Below are 20,654 nucleotides of genomic sequence, written 5' to 3' on the forward strand. Positions count from 1 at the left end.
CCATGTAAAGGCTGGTGTGTACCTCCAGAGCCTTGGTGGAAGCTGGAGGTCTCTGGAGCTCCAGTGAGAACATGCCGGTGCTAAAGGCTAGGTTATGAAACTCCAGTCTCTCACTCAGTACAGTAAGCAGGAAGGCGGCCTTGGAAAGAGTTTTGGTAGCCACTTGTGTCTGTCTGCTGGTTGACACTTTACTCTTCTTACCCTAAAAAAAAGGCAAGACATGATTTACAAATTTAACGACACAAAGCAAATATGTGCTGCTTCATCATGGATGATATGGAACATGCTGTAGTTTTGCACAGAGCACAGTTTGCAGTCTGTTTCACTTTGTGAAATATTTGAAAGTCAATATTTTGTATTAAGTTTCAGTATTTGTCTGCTTCAGACTGTTACCTTTGTCAGCGGCTGTTCCACTTTGAGGTCAGGAGGGTTAGCCAGAAGATCTCTCGCCAGTTCCACAGCCAGACGACATGCTTCATTACTGTAACCATGAGCATACAGTGCCTCTGCACAGGCAAACAGCACCTACACACAGCAGATGGTTTTAAATAATGCACACTATCGACTATGCATGACCTGAGACAAGACATCATCTTAATACAGCCACACAAGCCTAACAAATCTGCTCACCTCCATTTGACATTCCTGCTCCAAAGGTTTGATTCCAGCAAAGATGTCTGGTTCTTCCTCAAGGTTACTGTCTGGCACTCCTCTCTCAGCTCCCTCCTCAGAGGCAGCACTGAGATAGTAGGCCTGGTAATCATCCTCGCCAACTGGGTCTCCACCAGCTGCTGCCTCTGGGACCTGGGGTCCAGACGTTCCCGTTGTGTTGCTTCCTTCCCCCTCTCTTTGGCATCGAGAAGGTTTTGCTGTGACCATAGCTGATAGAGATGGCAGAGCATCATCTACTGGATCTTCATCTCCTCCATTTTCCTCAAGTTCTGCCTCCACATCCACTTCTTTGTCCACTGCAACTGTCATGGCAGCTATTGGGCTTTCTTTGGGGAAACAGTGAGGGGCCTCGGCTGCCAGCGGTATTGCGGCATGTATGCCTCGTTTACCCTCAAACGTTCGCTCCTTGGTGACGTTGCCACCACCACTACTGCTGTTGTACTTGCGAGGTTCTCTGAGGAGAGAGCTGGGTGAGGGCAGCATCTCTGGGGGTGGAGGCAAAAAGTCAAATGTGTTGCTCGCCTCTGCTCCCAATGCCAAGCTAGAGCCATCATCCAGGCTCAACTCAGCCATATCAGGCTCTAGAGAGCTGTCTTCACTGCTAGTGCGACGTTTAGCACTTGGATGCTTTCCCCCAGCCGTGCTTGAACTTCCACACGAAGTCTTGCTACTCTGCGTTAGCTTGCTTTTGCTGCTCATCGACAAGGAAGAGCTACAAGCTTTATAGGCACCCTTCGCGCTTTCCTCTATGGATATAGACATACCTCCACCTAGGCGCACCAACATCCCTCCATTGTTAACTCCAGACATAGCTTTTCGTTTGCTCACAATAGTCTCTTTGGGCCGCACAGCCACTTCCTGCTGGGGTGGGTGGGAGCTGCCACGTGATTTGTGTTCGGGAGCTCCAGATTCAGAACCTCCAGCACGTCCACCCCTACTCCAGGCTCCAGAGGTTCCCCACTCGTCCCTGCTTTGGCTCCCCTCTGTGGTTGAGCTGTCCGTGCCCAGCCAAAGGAAGCACTCTTTTTGTCTGCACTGCAGTAGGTAATGCCAGGCAGAGGGTATGCCACTTCCCAGTTGAAGTAACAAGACTCAACAGCAGGTTTGAAACCTTGGAAGAGTTTGTCCAGAGACTTTCGGTGCTGTCCCCGCTTCACAATCTCAATCACTTTAAGATGCCACTGCTTGAGCTGGGCAGCAAGCTCCAAACGCCTAGTGAAATACAAACACAAGGACTTTAGTCATTTGGGTCATATGTCCTGCCTGTATGTCACCAGTTCAGACCCTCTTATGGTACCTGGCAACCCTGGTATAGAACATAGCCCTAATCCCTACAGCACAGTCCCCTCCCATGCATCAGGTGACATTCATGGCATTAAGAAAATTAAAGATGCTCTTTATTGGAGTGAACAAAACTTTAAACCAATGGCTTTTTAAATTAAAATATAGATCCAGCATAAACTAAAAAAAGCAATAGTAATGGACTTTTTACTATTTCAAGGCCTCAAGCTATGCTTCTGGTTGCATAATTTGTGTCTCAAGTTTAAAAGTAAAGTTTTTTTTAGACCATGAGCAGTGCTTTAACCAACAAGTCTAATCAAAGCCCACTTTTTATGCTATCATAGTCTGCAGGCTGGCCAAGTTTACCACACAGTACATATAAAAAGCAACACAGTCTAGAAGCCTAGAGTAGATTGATGGAACTATACCTCTGGGGGCACATGGTGGGGTCAAGCACAGCCAGCCTCCAGAGCACCACCATTTCATCACACATGCTGGCGCATGCGTGAGCAGCTACTTCTGTCTGCCCATTACTGCGGCCCGTATGTCCACTGGCACTGCTGTGAGATGCAGATGTGCGCACACTGTACCACCAACCAATGATCTGGACCACAAAGACAGAGAAAAGGTTTGAGATATTGTGTAAAATCTAAATGGAAAATTACAATCCGGAAAAATCCAGGAAGGCATGAGTGCACTCATTTTCTTTTTTACATGGTATAGGTACAGTCTACTACCACACAGACCACAGACACTCAATTAACTTTAATACTAAACCTTGTCTGTCTGGCAAAACATAAGACATAATACTTATACATTTATCCATACTGTCTTCAGCCACAATGTGTAGTGCTGCATGAGGGTGTGTTAATGCCTTGTGTTTGAATGTATGATAATCATCTCATCAGCTAATGAAAGCACTTTCATAATGTTGTGAATACATTAATATTACATATTTCACATTGTCAATAGCGAAAACACCAATACTGTTAGCAATAGTGAGTCATAATTATACTAATGCAAGCACAGTTAACAATGTCACTAAATAATACTATCCCTACGAGCATGAAAGTAGCTTACTTGTTCATAGGTGAGGCACTGTTCAGTGAGGATTTCCAAAAGTGGAGCTGCATTACTGTCTCTCCTCTTGAACATCTCTCTGACAATGGAGAGAAGGTTCCAGATGCCCTCTGGCTCCCTGCCTCTCAGTGGCCTCAGTAAGCAGGCCCACTCTGCTGCAGCTGGAGGCTCCGTGGAGGAGAGATACATGGAGTTGACATCACTGGAGGAAACAAAAAAAGACGCACACAGTTTTGTCCATCTCGGTCACACATATATAAACATAACTAGTAAATTTGCAGGCCTGGGTTCTATAGATGTGATGGCTTCAGTGTTACACTTTTTACTTTGTCTTTTAAAACAAATATAATTCTGTTACATTATTAATTATCACTGTTTTAATCAGGAGTGTAAGCATCCTGCTGCCTAATGCTTCACAATAAAAATGTATCTTTATTAGCTATTCTAATTAATCTGACCATACCTGAAAACTACAGGGGAAGGACCACAGAACTTGTGCAGTGTTTTCTTAATGTTGTCACTGAGAGTTGATTCGTCCAGGTACCAGGTGCTTTGGTCTGAAGCTGAAGGCCCAGCTGTAGGATCTGTAAAAACACATAGTCAATCTGCAGCCATCCTACAGGGGGCGCAATCGAAGAAAAATTTGCAAGTCTATGTGGGATGCAGTTTAAAAAGTGATGATAAGCGTCTGGTCTAACATTGTTATTTATATATATATATATATATATATATATATATATATATATATATATATATATATATATATATATATATATTAGGTTAGATTGAACACAAATAATCAGAGATCATCTGTTCTATTACACAAATAACGGTGGTGAGTTTTTGTATTTTCATGTTCAGTTTTCTGCTTCATTGGTCCTCCTAAAATAATCACTAATGTTATGTGGGTTATCCTGTATTAGGAAATCTCTTAAAGTTCTAATTAGGTCTTGCTACACCAGCAGTTTACCACAGAGGAGCAACAACAGTTTCAGAATAGGTTTCAAAGGTCAAGTCTGGGGAGGTTGTCGCCTTTACCAGCTCATTATTAGAGTTGTAGTGACAGCTTGATTTGCACAGAGAGACAGCGAGATATCAGAAGAGTACAAATCACAAAGCTGGCAGTATGCTTCAAATAGAGATTAAATGAATAAGCAGAAAACCTCCTCTAAATATGCAGTTGTGTGTACTCAACATGAACTATTTGAAATGAAGTGTATGTCTTTCTGAAACACACTGCTGTGTTAGGGGCAAAGAATGGTTTTTAGAGGCTATGAGTTGGACAGTTTGTTATTGCTAACAGTCATTATAACCACCAGTATTTTTGGAAGGCTTCTATTAGATTTTTTTAAGTGTTACTTTGAGGATTTGTACTCCTTCAGACACAAGAACACTAGTGTGCATTTGCCGTTTCAACTCTGGTGTTTAGGGGGATTGAGGTCAGGGCGCTGTGCAAGACTCAAGTATTTCTACTCGTGTAAACCATGTGCTCATGGATCTCACTTGTGCACAGGGGCATTGCCATGCTGGAACATGTTTGGCCCCCTTAGTTCGGGTGAAGGGAAACTGCAATACTACAGCATACAAAGATATCCTCCAGCTTTGTAGCAACAGGTGAACAGTGAAAACCACATATGGGAGTTATGATCAAGTGTCAGGCAAAGAGTGTATTTTGGGTATAGGTTGTCCGGGGCATCTTTTTAAAACTCGCATCTCGTGTTTTGCTTTGTAAAACAAACCAGCTGATAAAAGACAAAAGGATGTGGTATATTTGAGTGTTCACCTCAAACATGTTTGTGCAGCTGCTTTCACAATGGCAAACAAACACAAACAGCAGACCCAGAAATCAAACTGCTGATCCATGCAGTGATGTAAGCAAACAAGTAAAAACTGGAGGAGGACTCAGAAAAGGGGTGCTGCAGTTGTAATTAGTACAGTGGGCACTTCAAACAATATTCTACTATCTTTTCATTTGAAGTCTACTGCCAGCATAATTGTGAAAATGCGGTTCATACCTGGGGCTCCACATACTGTATTAATTGCGGTGGACTGCGAGGACAGAAGTTCATCTAAGAGACGCTGGGCCGTGGGTAAAATCTGTCAACAGAGAACAAAATGCTATAGGATCCACAACCAGGATTTAATGTTGCTTATCTGAAGATGAGCAATATTCAGTCGAGGTGAATCTTTTTAAGCTCCATAAAATGACACATTTTAAAAGATAGTGTTCTTAAAGAGCCAAAGAACAAGGCCGAAATGGAAAGACAGCGCCATAACTGCATTACCTGATACCAAGAAAATGGCAAATCAGAGATTAGAGCTGAAATGTATTACCAAACCATCCAAAAAAAACCATGATTTTATACCTGCTGTGGAAGCTCACTAATGAGATACTGTGCAAACTTCTGCAGTTGGTCCCTCTGCAGTCTGGACAGGGACTCGGACACGGGGGCTCGCAAGCACACAGCAGACGCCTGCGGGGACGCAGAACACAAGAAAGTTAACACAGAGAACATGCTAGAAAACTATGGCAAATGACTTTCCACAAAATAGAAATATGATCAACATGGATCATTTATCATTTATATAAGTTATTTCAGAGAATAGATAAATAGGGGCATTAATGACACCAAACCATATTAACTAAATTTATGATGAATGAAAACCTTGAAGGAAATCTTTAATATATCAATAAAATCTCATGCCTGTTGATGGTCTGTGGGTAGCCTGCGAATGAGGCTTTTTCTTTGCTAAAGTAAATTCTCCAGTGAAATATAATGTTTAGTAAAAAGTTCAAGTAACTTTGAACTTCATAAAATATTATAAGTCAAGAATAAATCCATATGCTGCAATTGATCCCAAGTCTGCACAATGACAGAAGAGTGAAAATTAATGTTTTTGGCACATTCTTGGTACAAGCTTAGTTACTATTTTATAACAGGATATGCAGATGAAAATTATTGTAGCATATAATTTGCCAAAGTTCAAACCAAGCAACACTGGTTTACCAGAAGGAAGCAGAGGTGTTCAGTAACCAATTTGCATAATTACATAAATAGTTTTTTTTTTTTTGGTTGGCTATTTTTTTTTAATAGGCCTAAACGTGTTGGTGCTTGTCGGCTGACTTTTTCGCTAAATAGTAACGTATACAACTGAAAGCTTAAAACTTAGTTAGTGAGCAAGCATATTTAAATTAAATAAATGATGCATACACAAAGATATGCTCATCCGATTGACTGCTGAACTCAAAATGTCTAACAATATTCTAAAGACAAAGCTATGATAATATAATTTTGCATTAAAATAAACAATTATAATACAGTTCTCAGAAGCTTTTAATTAATTTTTTTACAAACACAATGAGTGTAGCCTATTTAATGTTAGAATTATTTACTGAATTTTCTCCTCTCGTTGAGTCTGCATTTTTTTAAGTAATTTTTGCAAACAGCATCATTCCTATTTAGTTATTTTACTAGACATTACCTATCAAGTCATGACTACATGTAGCACTAGAATTTTGATAATACACCTGATGCACATCCTGTATAACCGAATGTCTACAAGTATTCTGATAAGTAGTTTTCTATTATAGACTGCAATATATACATTTATAAGAAAGTGACATATTTATTACCAAAGAAGGCTTTTTCCACATATGGCTGTGTAAATATTTATTAAAAGAAAAGCTAGAGTGTAGTGTACATAGTGTATAGATATATGACACAATATATGATGACTTTACAGGGTTGAATACCACTCCCTGACTGCCTTTCTCCACATATACTTTTTACTGACATGCAGAAAACTGTCCTTTTAAATACAGGGTGTGTAATAAGGCCCAGGCAGAGCTGAGAGAAGCTGATTTTTTGCCTCACTATGCAGCCATTAGATGGAAAATTTGTTCCAAGCCATTAATGTAGAATGGCACTCTAATGTAGATGTCACATTTAATGAAAAGTGAATGTGTGTGTCAGAAACACAGTCCATAGCATTTAACATAATATAATAATACAAACGTGTTACTAGAAAGAGTGTATTTCCCACGTATTTATTTAAAATCACTTAACATTTTTTTTATCATAAAAGTAATTCAGTCAATTAATCCTTAGTATTAAATAACTACATTGAAATGCAAATGCAAAAAGAGCCACCACAAAAAAAAAAAAAAAAAAAAAAACACACACACACACACACACACAAAGCCCACTCACAGTCACACTAAATGTACACAGCACAAACAATCCCTCTCACACAAACACACCCACACACTTTTTTGGCTCACATACATTAACAACGCCCAATTCAACTCTGTTTTTACTATTCACGAGCCCACCTGTTGTCCAAAACATCAGCTGTAAAAAATGGATTAGACTGTACAAAGACAGAACAACAGGTCTCACTGTCTAAACTGAACCCACATCAGGTCACCACAGAAAAGGGCTTCACACCTCCAGGTCTGTAAACCGTTAATGGTTTCACAGCTTCCTCACCATATTCAGGCCTACACTGCTTAATAAAGCATGTTGGGGTTGACAGAAAGCTATGAAGGGGAGAGGAAAGCCTACATGTCTCAGATCTGAAAATGCAGCAATGCAGGAATTTATGCAGGGGAAAAAAACAAACTATTTATGCTTCTAGGAAAAAACTGCACAACAAAATGTAGTATTAACTGAAATACAAAATACATTCAGAAATTATAGTGAACCTAAGCCTGAATGAATGTTGCAGAATTAAACTTTTATCTGCAAGACGTGCTCTCAAACATCTTTACAAATGCCGACGTAAACGTGTCGCCATGCCTGTATATTTCTGCACACTAAAAATAAAACGTCTATACTGAAATATCGAAAGGATTTTGTGCATCAGTCATTACGATACAAAGCATGCAAATGTCAGAAAAAAAAAAAAAAAAAAACATTTATTCAGATTAGGCGCTTCATAATTTCCCCGTGCTGAAGCATGCAGAATAAACGCTGCCCACTCACAAACATGCAAATGCTAAAAGCCACCCACGGCCAGGGCTGCTGGGTCTATCGGTCTGAGCAGAGCCCTTCTGCAGGGGGATATCAGGACAGAGCAGATGCCCTGCCTCCTCCCTTCTGCACTCCGCAGGGAGCCTTCAGACTTTAATCAAAAGCCTCTCAGCACTCTCACACCCACATCAACTTTGCACAGACACAGATATGGGTGAGCATGCATGCTGTGGTGCTGGACAGTAATGTTTTCTTTTCTATGGACAGCTGCTAAATCAATTAACAGACAAAACAACTGGGACGCAGCAGAAGTGCTTAAAACATCCAGAATAATTGAAAAGTCGTGAATGATTCAACTCAAACATGAATAATTGCTCACCAACTAAAATAAAAACGGTTTATTAATAGAACCGTAAGACACATTTTGCACATGTTCAAAAAAAAGAAAATAAGCAACCATAATAAAAAAAATTGCACAGTGCAAAATACATACTCATTTACTTCCAGAAAAACTGCTACAAATATCTCAAATGAGACACATTTACCCACCATCAAGAAAGCTAGCAATAGCTAGGGTTATAACTCATGAATATACCAACTGGGACCTCACAAGATTGTTTTATGAATATACTGGATTTCTGCAGGACCTGATGAGAGAAATAGAATTGTGCTGATCTGAGCTATTATTTATTTTAGACTTTAGCCACAATTGGAAATGTTTTCTAGTCAGGTGGGCGAGTTTAAACGGTGATTTAATTCAACAGTCATTTCCACGACCATTACAAAAACCACAAATGCGTGCATGTTTTACACCAGTCATCATATATTTTACAAGAAGACATCCCAAAACCAATATGGAAATGTGATATGTAAATATTAAACATGGAGTGAAATAGATTTGTCACTGGTTTTCATTGAGACAGCATCCCTGAGCATTCCCTGCATACAACCAGTCTTTTTTATAGATAGAAAAAATGTAGGACAGGCTTACTATACATGATGGTAATTATAACACCGTATTATGAGTAATAATATTTAGGGGATGGGTGAAGGGGCACTAATGTCCCCAATCCCATGTGGAGTGGACAGGACTGAACAGAATACCTCTGAACAAGAGCAAAAGGAGGAATTTAGGGAACAATCCTGTGCACACCTCCAGTGTGGCTTCAAGCTCGAGGGCTTCAAGCTTCAAAAAGATCATTTTAACACTATGGCAACAGATTTGCCCCAATCTTACAGTATTAACAAAATCATCCATTCAATATGACTAGTTTTAATCATTTTTTAGAACACTAAGATATTTTCACCAAGCCAAATTGGAGCAGTCACTTAAAGACTTAAACTGCCAACAATTTCTGCTAACCTCTGCCATTTATAATCAAAACAAGCAGGCATTTTCAAAATCATTCATTTAACTTGGTTCCATACCAACCAGGAAAATTACTGCAAAGGTTTTACTGGGTCCTGAAAGCTAGCCTTGGATCCGTGTGGAATGTCTTTCCCCACCTCTTGAAAAGAAATGCACTCACATTGTGAATCCTGAAGAGGCAGAGTGCCACCACATGAGCACACCATTTGGCCCCAGCTCCACAGGTGCAGCTGCAGGAAGTGATGCGGCAACGGTCAAACATGACTGCCACATTGTAGGCACCCTTTGACTGGCCAGCTTGGGGTGAGAGGACAGTGGCACTGAGATGGAAACCTGGACATGAATGAGACAAAGGAGGAAAACCGACTTAGCAACAAATGTAACATCTGGCACACATACAGCTCTGAACATTTCCAAAAGGCGATACCACTTTAAATGGAAAGATAAAAAAATACAATAAAAATTTCCAAAAACATACAATTTAAGTGAAGCTCAATCACTGTTGAGTTTGATCATGTGTGTTTTGCTTGTGTCCCAACAAATATATTTCTGAGGAACATGCAAGAAGCCTGTGCTACCATCTTCTTCCAATTAGGTAAAATAAACTTTTTTCTGCTTTTATGTGATATATGTTGACTTTTCGGCAATGCTGAAAGCCATTATTATACTCACCTTCGAATCTATGTTAAAAATGAACAAAAAAATTTTATGCAGTGTGAAACAGTGGAAAACTGAGTGAAATGGTGAGAGACAGTCAGAGTGTGTATGTAAGGATGTTAAGCAGTGGGGGATGGATAAATGCTTTTTACCACTGGATAGCAGCCAGCCCTTTTCTAGCCAGCTAAAAGAAAGACAGAAAGGGGGGTAGTTTTAGCTCTGAGCTGCTGTTCCAGATTCAACAGGCCTCCTTCAACGCTAACTCCAGAACAAATCCATTTCTCTGCACTCTTAGTTCCTTTTCCTCTACCTGTTTGCCAAAGGCATTCTCTTTCTGACCCACTTTCCTCCTTAATGTGGTCAGCAGCAAGGCAAGGGGGCTCCAAAATGTCATATCCATTTCAATCTTAAAGTGCATAACCTTATTTTATCCAACTTGGCTTTCCCCTCCCCACAAGACGTTTGAGAATGAGAGGGTGTGGGCCACACCCTTTATTTTTCCTAATTTAGGGAACTGGCTCTTTTCAGATTGCACTAGGTCAGGGGTAGACAACAGAACATTGTGAAGGTCAGGATTAAAACGAAACTAAAAAGCCTGAATGGAGACAGAAGTTACCTTTAGAGATGAATTTAGGACTATAAATATTAGTTTCAAATGGTTTTATTTCATAGCAGTGGTTCACAGTTTCATTTTTGATTATTGCCATGAACACTATAAACTACACTTTTGGTTTAATTTTTATATATTTATATTTTAATTACATTTTATATACAGTCCATAGCATCAGTTTGCTGATCAGACCAGAGAGGGTGAATGAAATAATAAAAACTAAAAGATGTGAAACTCATTTCTTTCTGTTCTAATATCTGGAGGTCTGTAGCTAGTATCTGGTCTGATGAGGTGCCTACAAATATAAAATTTACATAAATGTATGTTATTAGAAATGCCACAAGAGAGAAATTGCTCTGGTTCAGATTTACAAAACGTGCAATTGCTGGACTATGACACATCTTTATACAGTAAATGCTCTGCAGTTCGGTCCACTGTTCTGCTACTTAATCCATAAATAATATACTCTGGAGAAGTGATGTGGTATCAGGCACCAAGACCATAGCAAATCATTTAAGTCCTGTATCTTGTGAGGTGGAGTCTTCATGGATTGAGATATGGATAATTTGGTAACCAAGTTAACACCCTGACCTCCCTCTCACGTTCCTTAAATCATTCCTGAACCATCTTTGCAGTGTGGCAAAAAGTAGACAATCCTGAGCAAAATACAATTGCTTTAAATGGTTATTATTGGTCTGTAAAAACTAACATCTCTTGCCATCTCTTCCCCAAGTAAGCGACACAAACACACACACACACACACACACACTATTGTCTACATGGTATAAAAGAAAGTGGCCACCTTCTTCTATTGCTTCATGGTCTACTGTGGGACTTAACCATATTGTCTGTCCTTCACCCTATGCACATCAATCAGCCTCGGGAGCCCATTTGGGAATCACTGTTTTCCAGTTGTCCTAATATGGACCACTTTTGGTAAGTTCTAACTACTGCACACTGTGAAAAACTCTCAAAGTTTAGCAGTTTTGGAGTTGCTCTGATAAAGTTGTCCAGCCATTACAATTTGACCTATGTGGACATTTAGAAATCATATCGAATATTGTTAGTTTTAAGAAAAGTTTTAAAAAGTTAGTTTCAAGTATGTGGTTTCTCACCTATCTGCAGGGGGTCATGACAATTTAACTCTTGTACATTACACCTGCTTTGAACACTTCAACAATGAGAATTGACTTCTCTTGCGTAAAATAACCCACGCCCTGACAGGTGCGATTGTAATGAGATAATCAATGCTATTCTAATGTTATGCCAGATCTTTCACAAACACACACAAAAAATATAGTATAAAACATAGAAGTTTATTGAGACCATACATGCAGTTTATTCTGCTTTCACTCAGATATGCTCGAAGCGATGAATGATGCAGAGAGCAGTTTACTTTCCATTGGCTGCTCCCAGGTGAAATGGCAGCAGCTTTTGGGTAATGAGCTAATAACGGACAATTTAATAGCACCCAAGAGATCCTGCACAAGTTATTGCACCAACCAGGACATAAGACTTTCAACAGCTCTTTCTGTTCTTTTCACTCTCCATGCCTCGGAATGTGCAACATGTTCAACATATTTCTATATGTTCCATACTTCTTTTTCAGAGTTGGAAATATAGAGAATAGAATTTAGAAATCGGTCAGTCATTTATTGCCCACCTTAAGCTTCTGGTGGACTTCTATTGTGTCAGTGGAGATTGTTAGCCACACAAAAGCAGTGGCTTTCTGTCTTTCACAGGAATTCTTAAGTACCTTAGGATTGAGTGTACGCTCATCCATGCAATCACCTTTTCCATTTCACTTGCGCTAATCTAAACCCAATCAAGAACACAGCGAGACGTGCACTGTCCTGGCTCTCTAGAATGTGTGTGTTTGAAAGGAAGAGTAAGGAAGTGAGGGCAGCTTTTGTCCAGCATGTCTCCTTACCAAGCCAGCTGCATGAGGATGAGTTTCTGCTGCTGTGCAGCCCACCACCTCCAACAATAGCATTCATTTACACAGGCCCTGTTCATACCAACCACACTTGCATTCATCTCTGCCAGAAGCAGTGAGTCTGAAGCAACCCCAGTGTTTAGATGTGGACTGATTTTAACAGTGGCATAAGGAAACCAGAGACACTCTCCAGCAATGCATCTGAAGAAAAATGAGTAAATTATGCATTTGGCACAGACAATATATAAGGAAGTGCCAAAAGCAAGTGATTCAGAAAAGTGAAGGGATATTTTAGCAGCAGTACCTCGAGTGTTTCCTGAATGAGAGCGCTAAATTCTTTATTTGCAGAAAAAAAATGCCTGCTGTCAACTTGTAAATGTCTGGCAATATTGCAATGCGAGTAGGTGTATGAATGCGACTTTCAGGGACATTTAGGATTCGTACCGATACTGAATACTGTTAGTTTTACAGCATGTAAAGTATGAAGTTTCTCACCTATCTGCAGGGGATCTTTCACAGCTCTCACCCGATAGAGCTGCTCTCCACGCTGGAACTCATCAGGGCTCCCATTGGCCAAGCAGGAATACAACCTACAGAGAGAGTGAAGGAAGACCAGAGAAGAAGAAACGCAAGGGAAAAAGCAAACGTTCCTTTATTACTCAGTGTTATTCATTCACAACAGGTTGCTTAAAAAACTCGAGCAGCTGCTGGCCTGAAACAAAGAGAAAAGAAAAACATACCCAAATAAAATGCATGTTCAAACACCGTGTCAGACAATAACCTCCAAGTTGCAACAATAGCAACCGGATAGTTGCGTACACACGAAATTGAAAAACATACAAACACATCTGCTCCATGAAACGGCATCAAAATGTACATTCATTCAAAAGCTAATAAATCATCTTCAGCTACGTGGATGAAAGCCCCTGTCCAATAATCCCACATTTTCTTTTTTGCATATAAAATACTCCCATATACAGAATTGATATGAAACGTGCCCTAATTTGTGATGATGCTGCGTAAAGAAAGCATTCAGGAACATGCAGTCATTTCAAGACCTGTGGAAAATTGTAAATGGAAATAAAAAAAACGCTGAATTAGAGGTATTTTTCACTGTGGATGAAATAAACGCCTCAACCATTAACAGTCATTCGTTCATTTATGACTCAAATAGTCAAAATTACTGTAGTCCATCATATACCCTGAAATTCATTCACATAGAAATTCCTGTATGGAAAAACAGTTTCCAGAAATCTTTGTTTGCCATTAATATGAAATTATATAACAATCTCCGAAAACAGATCCCAGTATCTTCGAACAGCAAGTACATGTGATTATCGGCACAATATATCACAATTCAAGTACTGACATGATCTTTTCTCTAGACATTTACATCAGGACAAAACTGGTGTAACAGTTTAAACACAAATGCTATATTACATTAGGTGCAATGAACCACATATCTGGAGTGTGATGTCAGTCTTTCCTGTATATATTAACCTAACGATCAGTGTCCAGACCAGTCTTACCTGATATCTTCCTCATTTTCAGGAAAGCTCCAGTAGGCAATGCGAAGCTGAAGCTGCTCGGGAACGGGAGGATAAACTTTCTCCACCACCTCGAACGGGATATGGAATGCCACTTGCTTGGCTGACAGCTCGACCAAAGGAATGACCTGCCCATCTGAGAGAAGAGAAGGAATATGAGCTCTCGAATTTGAACAGCTTTCGCATATAACAATACAGTTTTAGATAATCCCTAAAGTCAAACATGTTTTTGTTCAGATGCTGCAGTGTGGAGAAACCTTTTAGCAGTCCATAACATTTACTAAACAGTTTTGGTAATCACAGGAATTCCTCACCACACTCTTGTCAAAATTATTTGAAGCTGTAAATTAGTTGCTCACTGTAGAAAAGCATGGGCTACCACACGCACAAGGAAAATAAATGACCGAATAACCTCGTTTGAGGACAGAAAACTCACTGGCTCTGTGACAAAAATAAAACGGCTGTTCTTACTTTACCAATACACTTTCCAGATCATGCATCTTAGCCGGACATATCTGCAAGCTGTCAAATCTATGTAGACGGAGATGATGGCTGCAGTTCAGGAGAATAAAATGTGGAGAACATGCCAAGCCTTATAAGTGAGATTTAAGTAATTAGACCATCTATTCTCCCTTAGAGATGCACTGGCTGTGCACACAAAGGTTTACAAAGTAAGTGGAGATAGGACAGCTGCCAAAAAGTCCTGGCATGGAAAATTCAGAAGGGTTACAGGTTCAGAACTAAAATATATTCTTAACCAAATCACTTAAGTCCAAACGCCAATAAAAGAAAATGTGAATGCACAAAAAACTAAACTGAATACATTTTTAAAGACCCTTTGAGCTGCAAATAAAATTATAACACCTCTTTATGTTTACAGGTATGAAGCACACACTCTAATGCATTTATTTTCTCAAAAACTGTAGTTGCCTTAGCAGTATTGCTGATTCTCATGAGCCCCTGGCAAAACTCATGAATTTTCGAGTTTTGATGGAAAACCAATGTTCCAATTGTATAAATTGTACTGACACGATGACCACCATTCTAAATTAAGTATAAATTCATAAAATTGTCTACAGTTGGTCATGGATTGTGCTGGTATACTGAATATTATTCTCTGGCTGAATATTAAATAAAGGATCAAATAGGAAAAAAAAAAAAAATGACGTATTGGTGGTGCAGAGAAGTGTTAAGATTGAGATTAAAACCATGTGCGATTGAAAGTTCATCGGAGTAAGATTTAATGGGCTAAACCGCTTGGTTTCATACATCAGGATAACATTTGCTAACATCATGGGGTCTGTTATGACAAGAAACAAACTTAGGGCGATGTAATCCACTACCCTGGGTTACTTTAGAGCTAGAGCTGCTATAAAAGATGCTGGGACAACGCTGCATCACACAACGGCACAATGAAACCGAAAAATGTTCAAGTCAAGTTTGCTCAAGTCGAGTCAGCACTGAAAAAAGCCACGAACAGCTTGATGCTGCAAAACTGCTCTTTATTTCTAAAGGAGAATAAGAGGTTTAAAAGTCAGACAATAAATCAAAAGAAGAAAAAAAATGTCAGCAATAAGTGCTGTTTAATATTGAATGGTATTAATGTGGCGCTACTCCCTGCATCTGCAATATGGCCAAACAGATGGGCAAATTCATTTCTACATGGCATGAGTAAAGAATGAAGAAGAAGAATGTTGAATGGTAGTCACATTATTCTAAAGTAAAAGTCCCTAAATTACTAACAAACTCTCGCTGTCCAATAGCTAAGGAATTCCCATTTGTGTGCAAAATGAAGTCGGAGCAACCTGGTAGTGCAGTGTAGATGCTGGATCCAGTGACCGATTAATATGCAAGTCTTACATGTATCGTTTTTCTGCAACCCTAACCACTGCCCTTAAATACTCCAGCCTAAACGGGAAGTAGGCACTGACCCACAGCCTCTAGGCAGAAAAGATAGGCTTTGTTTATGCTAGCCTGCTCTGGTGACCATATGTAGAGAGTTCTGCCAAATATTTAGAGTTGACTATGAGTTTTGTCTCTAGATTTTGTTCAATTCCACTCTAACGTATTATAAATACAGCTGATTATCATTTCAAGTCATACTGCTTTTTCACCACATTACAGAATGCCAGCAGCCTGGGTCTGCAACCAAGCACTTGTGTGTGGGGGTCGAAGAAACTTGAAAATGTACCATATTTTATATTGTATATGTAAATGTTTATCTTCCTAGCCAAATCACAGAGCAAATTAGACAATCCAAAGAAACCCACATGGACTAATGGAGAACATTCAAAACTCCAGCTTGTGAGTAACCTGAGATGAGGATGGAAATCACTGAGCTGTGAGATGTCAAAATTACCTGCTACACCAGTATGACACTCAATGTGAAACAGTAAAGAAAATATTTTAATATCAAGTAGTACAACAAACTAAATTAGATTTATGTTGCTAATTAACTAAACACATTGCCTATGGGGTCTATGTGTGTTTTTGAGAAACTAAAAGATTTGACTTTGACTCCTACCTGAAATGGCTGAAATGCAAAGCTAATGGAAACAAAGCCCAGTTCACAAAAAAGGTCTGAAAGACAACCACATATAGTCAACTTTGTCTGTTTATTGTACTAACAATATGGGGGGGAAAAGTTTTCTTTATTTATTCCAAGGATGGGCTCTGTGAATTAAGATATGTCTTGGTCTTTGTCTGGCCAAAATACCATGCCTGTCACATGATGTTTAATGCAAGAATATCCCTCATGTTCCCTCAGGAAAGGGACACACACACACACACACACACACACACACACACACACACACACACACACACCAACTTCTAGACGAGATGATAAGCAATGCTACACAAGCAAAATTGTAACAATGACAAAGACGGTAAAAAAAATTGTGAGTGTAAGTTAATGGGTGTTGACTCAGTTACACCAGACCATGTTGTACACTCAAAGCCAGTCATAAGCTGACTAAGCCATTGAACAGGAGGCCAGTAAACATCTGTGGCTTTGTCTTATATATACACACGTACATGTCTGACAGGGTACTACTCATCAACCTCATGTCTTGAAGCTGATTAATAAAACACAAGGACAATCAGCGCCCACAAAGCCACATAAAATAATGTCTGAGTGAGCAAATTGTTTTAGGTCTTGAACCATGAAAAGCTATGGGCATGTGAACCGCCTCTGCTTTACTTCTTAAACCAAAAACGAGGGGATTTGCCAGCAGAGCGAGTACAAGTTTAGCAGCATTATACAGAATTATTAAATAGGGGGTTTACTACTTAACCACAATACCCTGCTCTGAAGCAGTGACCTGCACAAGACAAAGATCTTTTTACAGCCTTCCCTCTGCTCTACTACACCCAACCCCCACTGCTCCTTCAATCCAAACACCATACGGCCTGTGTTTCAAAAAAATACCCTCACTGACTTGCTTAATAAATATTACTCTCGCACCTTCAATTACAAAAGTTCAAACATTCTCGGTTTTGCTTTTACAACTACACAGATGACACATTTACTTCCTCCTCTGATGTGCATTACTACGTCAGGGTTTTCAAATGTTTCTCTCACACCAGGAACCTTCAGTAATAACACAACAAACTCTGGCTAATCAACAAGACATTAATACACTACAGCTACTTTAGTTCAAATACAATGAAACAGGCATAAATTATACAGTTAGTGTAAGGAAAGGTTTTAAGATAAAAGTTTAACAGAACCAGCTTTAGTTGTGCTCCAGAGGAACATTCTGTGCCCTATCATGGCAATCTTTATAAACTTATTTCCAGTTGTCTTTTTTACAGAGGCCACATGAACATTTAATTCAGGAAAGGAGGAAGTATAAATGCAACCAACAGACACTTTGCCTTACCAACAGTCCTTACCATATAAAACAAACTTATAGTGCCATTTAAGACTAATGTATTTTACAAGTATAATCCAACTATTAAAAAAAAGCAAAATGTCAACGATCATTTTCATGTGATGAGCATTTTTTTCCCCCCTCTTCACCCACTTAACCCAAGCCAGCTGGTTTAACTGTGTTAAAAAGCACATTCAAAGAATGGTCTTATTAACAGCAAGTTTACTACACTTGTTTTTTTTTTTTTTTAAACATGGCAACATTCCCAGAGTGTGTTTTAGATTAAACCTGATCCATTACAGATATTTAAATAGAGTAACATTTAACAGCTCAAACAACTTACCGGTTGAACATAATGAACACAAAAAGATGTTTTTGTAAAGAACACAACCCCCGACCATGCTTGACAGTTACCTGGGGATTCCTGGGCCTTAGTTTGCGAACCTATGCCATAAACCTTGTGGTGCTGTTAACTCTAAAAAGGGTCACTTATTAAGTGACAGGGTTGTCAGGCAATTCTGAAAATATCTTCTAAGGTCAGAGGTAAGAGCAAGGGCACAGGGGAGTGACAGGGATCGCATTACAATGACAATGACTGCTAATACACAGACTGTTTCGTAACACAACGGGGTGAACTCATTTACCTTTAATCTTAACAGTAGGTGAGTTCGGCCCAGCGGACTGTTTTCTCCATCCTCTCCAATTCTGGCACAGGCTCTCTGCCTCAGAGATGAAAGAGCATAGGGAATCTTCCTCGAAGCGATCAGAGTCCTCAAAGGAGAACCTCTCTCCGTCTTCCCACTCCGCAAACATCAGTTCCATCACATTGGCTGGTGGTGAGGGGTGAAAAAGCTGAAGCCTTTGGAGTCAGTTGCAGCTCAGGCAGGACAGCTTAGTACACACAGCTGACAAACAGTGTGCAAACTGAGTGCATGAGCAAAGACGAGCACTTCCACCGGGGCAAATGGGGGAGGGGGGATTGAAGGGGAATCAAAACACAGCAAGGAGCAACTCGCCCCAAAGTCTCTCAACTAGAAGCACACTTCTTTTTTGAAGCCTGTTTACGATGACAACACACACGGTGCATCAAAACTACCTCCATTCACTCCAAACCAGTCAGATCTGATCTTTAGGCATGGTCATGGAAAGTTAGTCCATTGTTTTTGAAATGTGTTCCCACTTTCTAGGATGTCTAAATCAGGACTGATCCTCGAACAGATCCCAAAAGCACGAAGATACGAAAACATAAACATTGATCTGCAATGCATACAACTAAAGCACAACTCAAAGTTGCACAACTGAACACGTTTTGGAGAAAACAACATTTCTGAAAACCTAAATATTTCAACTCGACTCGTACACACGAGTTGATCCCAAACACGTCACACACTTTCTTTTTGTTGAACCTTGATTGATGTTTTTTTTGCAAGGCACACACTGGTCCACTGAAAACTCCATATATTGCTTTAGACTGCCATTCTGACACTGAGTAGCTAATGTTATAATAAATATAACTCAGACAGAATAATATTATAAAAACTATTTTTAAAGTTAGTATAAATTACACAAATCTCCCTTCATTCACCAAGACATTTTTCCTTCCCTTTCTCTTCTTACCCCTACACCAGCTGAGTCTCTGTTTGTGCTCCACAAAAGCTATACTCTGATGCCGGCTAGCAAACCTAGCTAGCTAGCTAAAAAAAAAAAAAAACAAGCTAACCACCGACAGACCGGTAAAAACAAAATTTTTTATTATAACACCACGTCTGTCTATTATCTGATTTAAAACGACAAGTCGATGTTCTTTCCTTAAAAATGACGTGTTTTTGGTTCTATAGTTCAGTCAAAAGCCTAACGAAAAAGCTAAGCTAACGACCGAGCTAACTCGACTAGCTTAGCTAATTTTTTTTTCGTTAGCAGCTAGCAAATAGTTTTGAGGCTAATTCGATTTGGCTACAAAGACACCCAAAGAAGAACTAACCCCCCATGGCGAAATGTTTTACTCTCTAAAATAATCCAACAATATTCCATTCGGTGCAATATAAACCATGCCAGGAAAACACTTGATCCCTAATCCTAGTCCAGATACCAGGATGTCCTCGCTGCTGCTCGGTTGTTTATTCTGTAAGATATTTATTTATATTTGATTGTCTCGCAAATACGCAGGTTAGCGAAGCTTCACGGCGAGGTGACCAACACAATCCACCGTCCAGCACGGGCTTGACATTGGTACACCGGCACCCACAGCTCGCTAGCGCTGTATTTTTGCTTGCACTCCAACAGACCTCTCATCATTCCTCCCTACAAATGCATGGCACTGGTTTTGCTCGCCCGATCTCCCACCGGTTTCTCAGTCCTCAGCTCCAAATTCAGTTCCCAACACAGTTCCTGATTCATCAAAATCCCAAACACCACCGATCTGAGCACCTTCTCAAGTCACCCGTATCTCTCTCTCTCTCTCTCTCTCTCTCTCTCTCACACACACACACACACACTCTCACTGAAGCTTCACCACGGGGCGTGTGTTTCCTCCATCAGCTGATCTTCGTTTACAACAACACGGTTAAAGATGTAGTCATATCCATCCTTAAAGGTATAACTGTATATCAATCCAGGTACACCATGTACCATTCGTAATATCAACCAGTAGCACA

The 20,654-nt window shown here is 39.8% G+C and overlaps 1 protein-coding gene across 1 annotated transcript in view; it reads right to left on the reverse strand.

Annotated features, from left to right (window-relative positions):
• The window catches only part of zswim8 (zinc finger, SWIM-type containing 8), a 34,774-nt gene extending 14,282 nt beyond the window's left edge, over positions 1–20,492 (reverse strand). Inside the window, 13 exon segments of the mRNA XM_046868397.1 lie at positions 23–202; positions 394–525; positions 631–1,608; positions 1,611–1,884; positions 2,382–2,557; positions 3,034–3,235; positions 3,497–3,617; positions 5,049–5,130; positions 5,400–5,507; positions 9,536–9,708; positions 13,074–13,168; positions 14,108–14,261; positions 18,645–20,492. Of these exon segments, the coding sequence (XP_046724353.1) occupies positions 23–202; positions 394–525; positions 631–1,608; positions 1,611–1,884; positions 2,382–2,557; positions 3,034–3,235; positions 3,497–3,617; positions 5,049–5,130; positions 5,400–5,507; positions 9,536–9,708; positions 13,074–13,168; positions 14,108–14,261; positions 18,645–18,822 (2,853 nt within the window). The 5' untranslated portion in view covers positions 18,823–20,492.
• Positions 20,493–20,654: the final 162 nt, after the last annotated feature.

This window comes from Silurus meridionalis, chromosome 2 (assembly GCF_014805685.1).
Source record: "Silurus meridionalis isolate SWU-2019-XX chromosome 2, ASM1480568v1, whole genome shotgun sequence".
NCBI classification, from domain to species: domain Eukaryota; kingdom Metazoa; phylum Chordata; class Actinopteri; order Siluriformes; family Siluridae; genus Silurus; species Silurus meridionalis.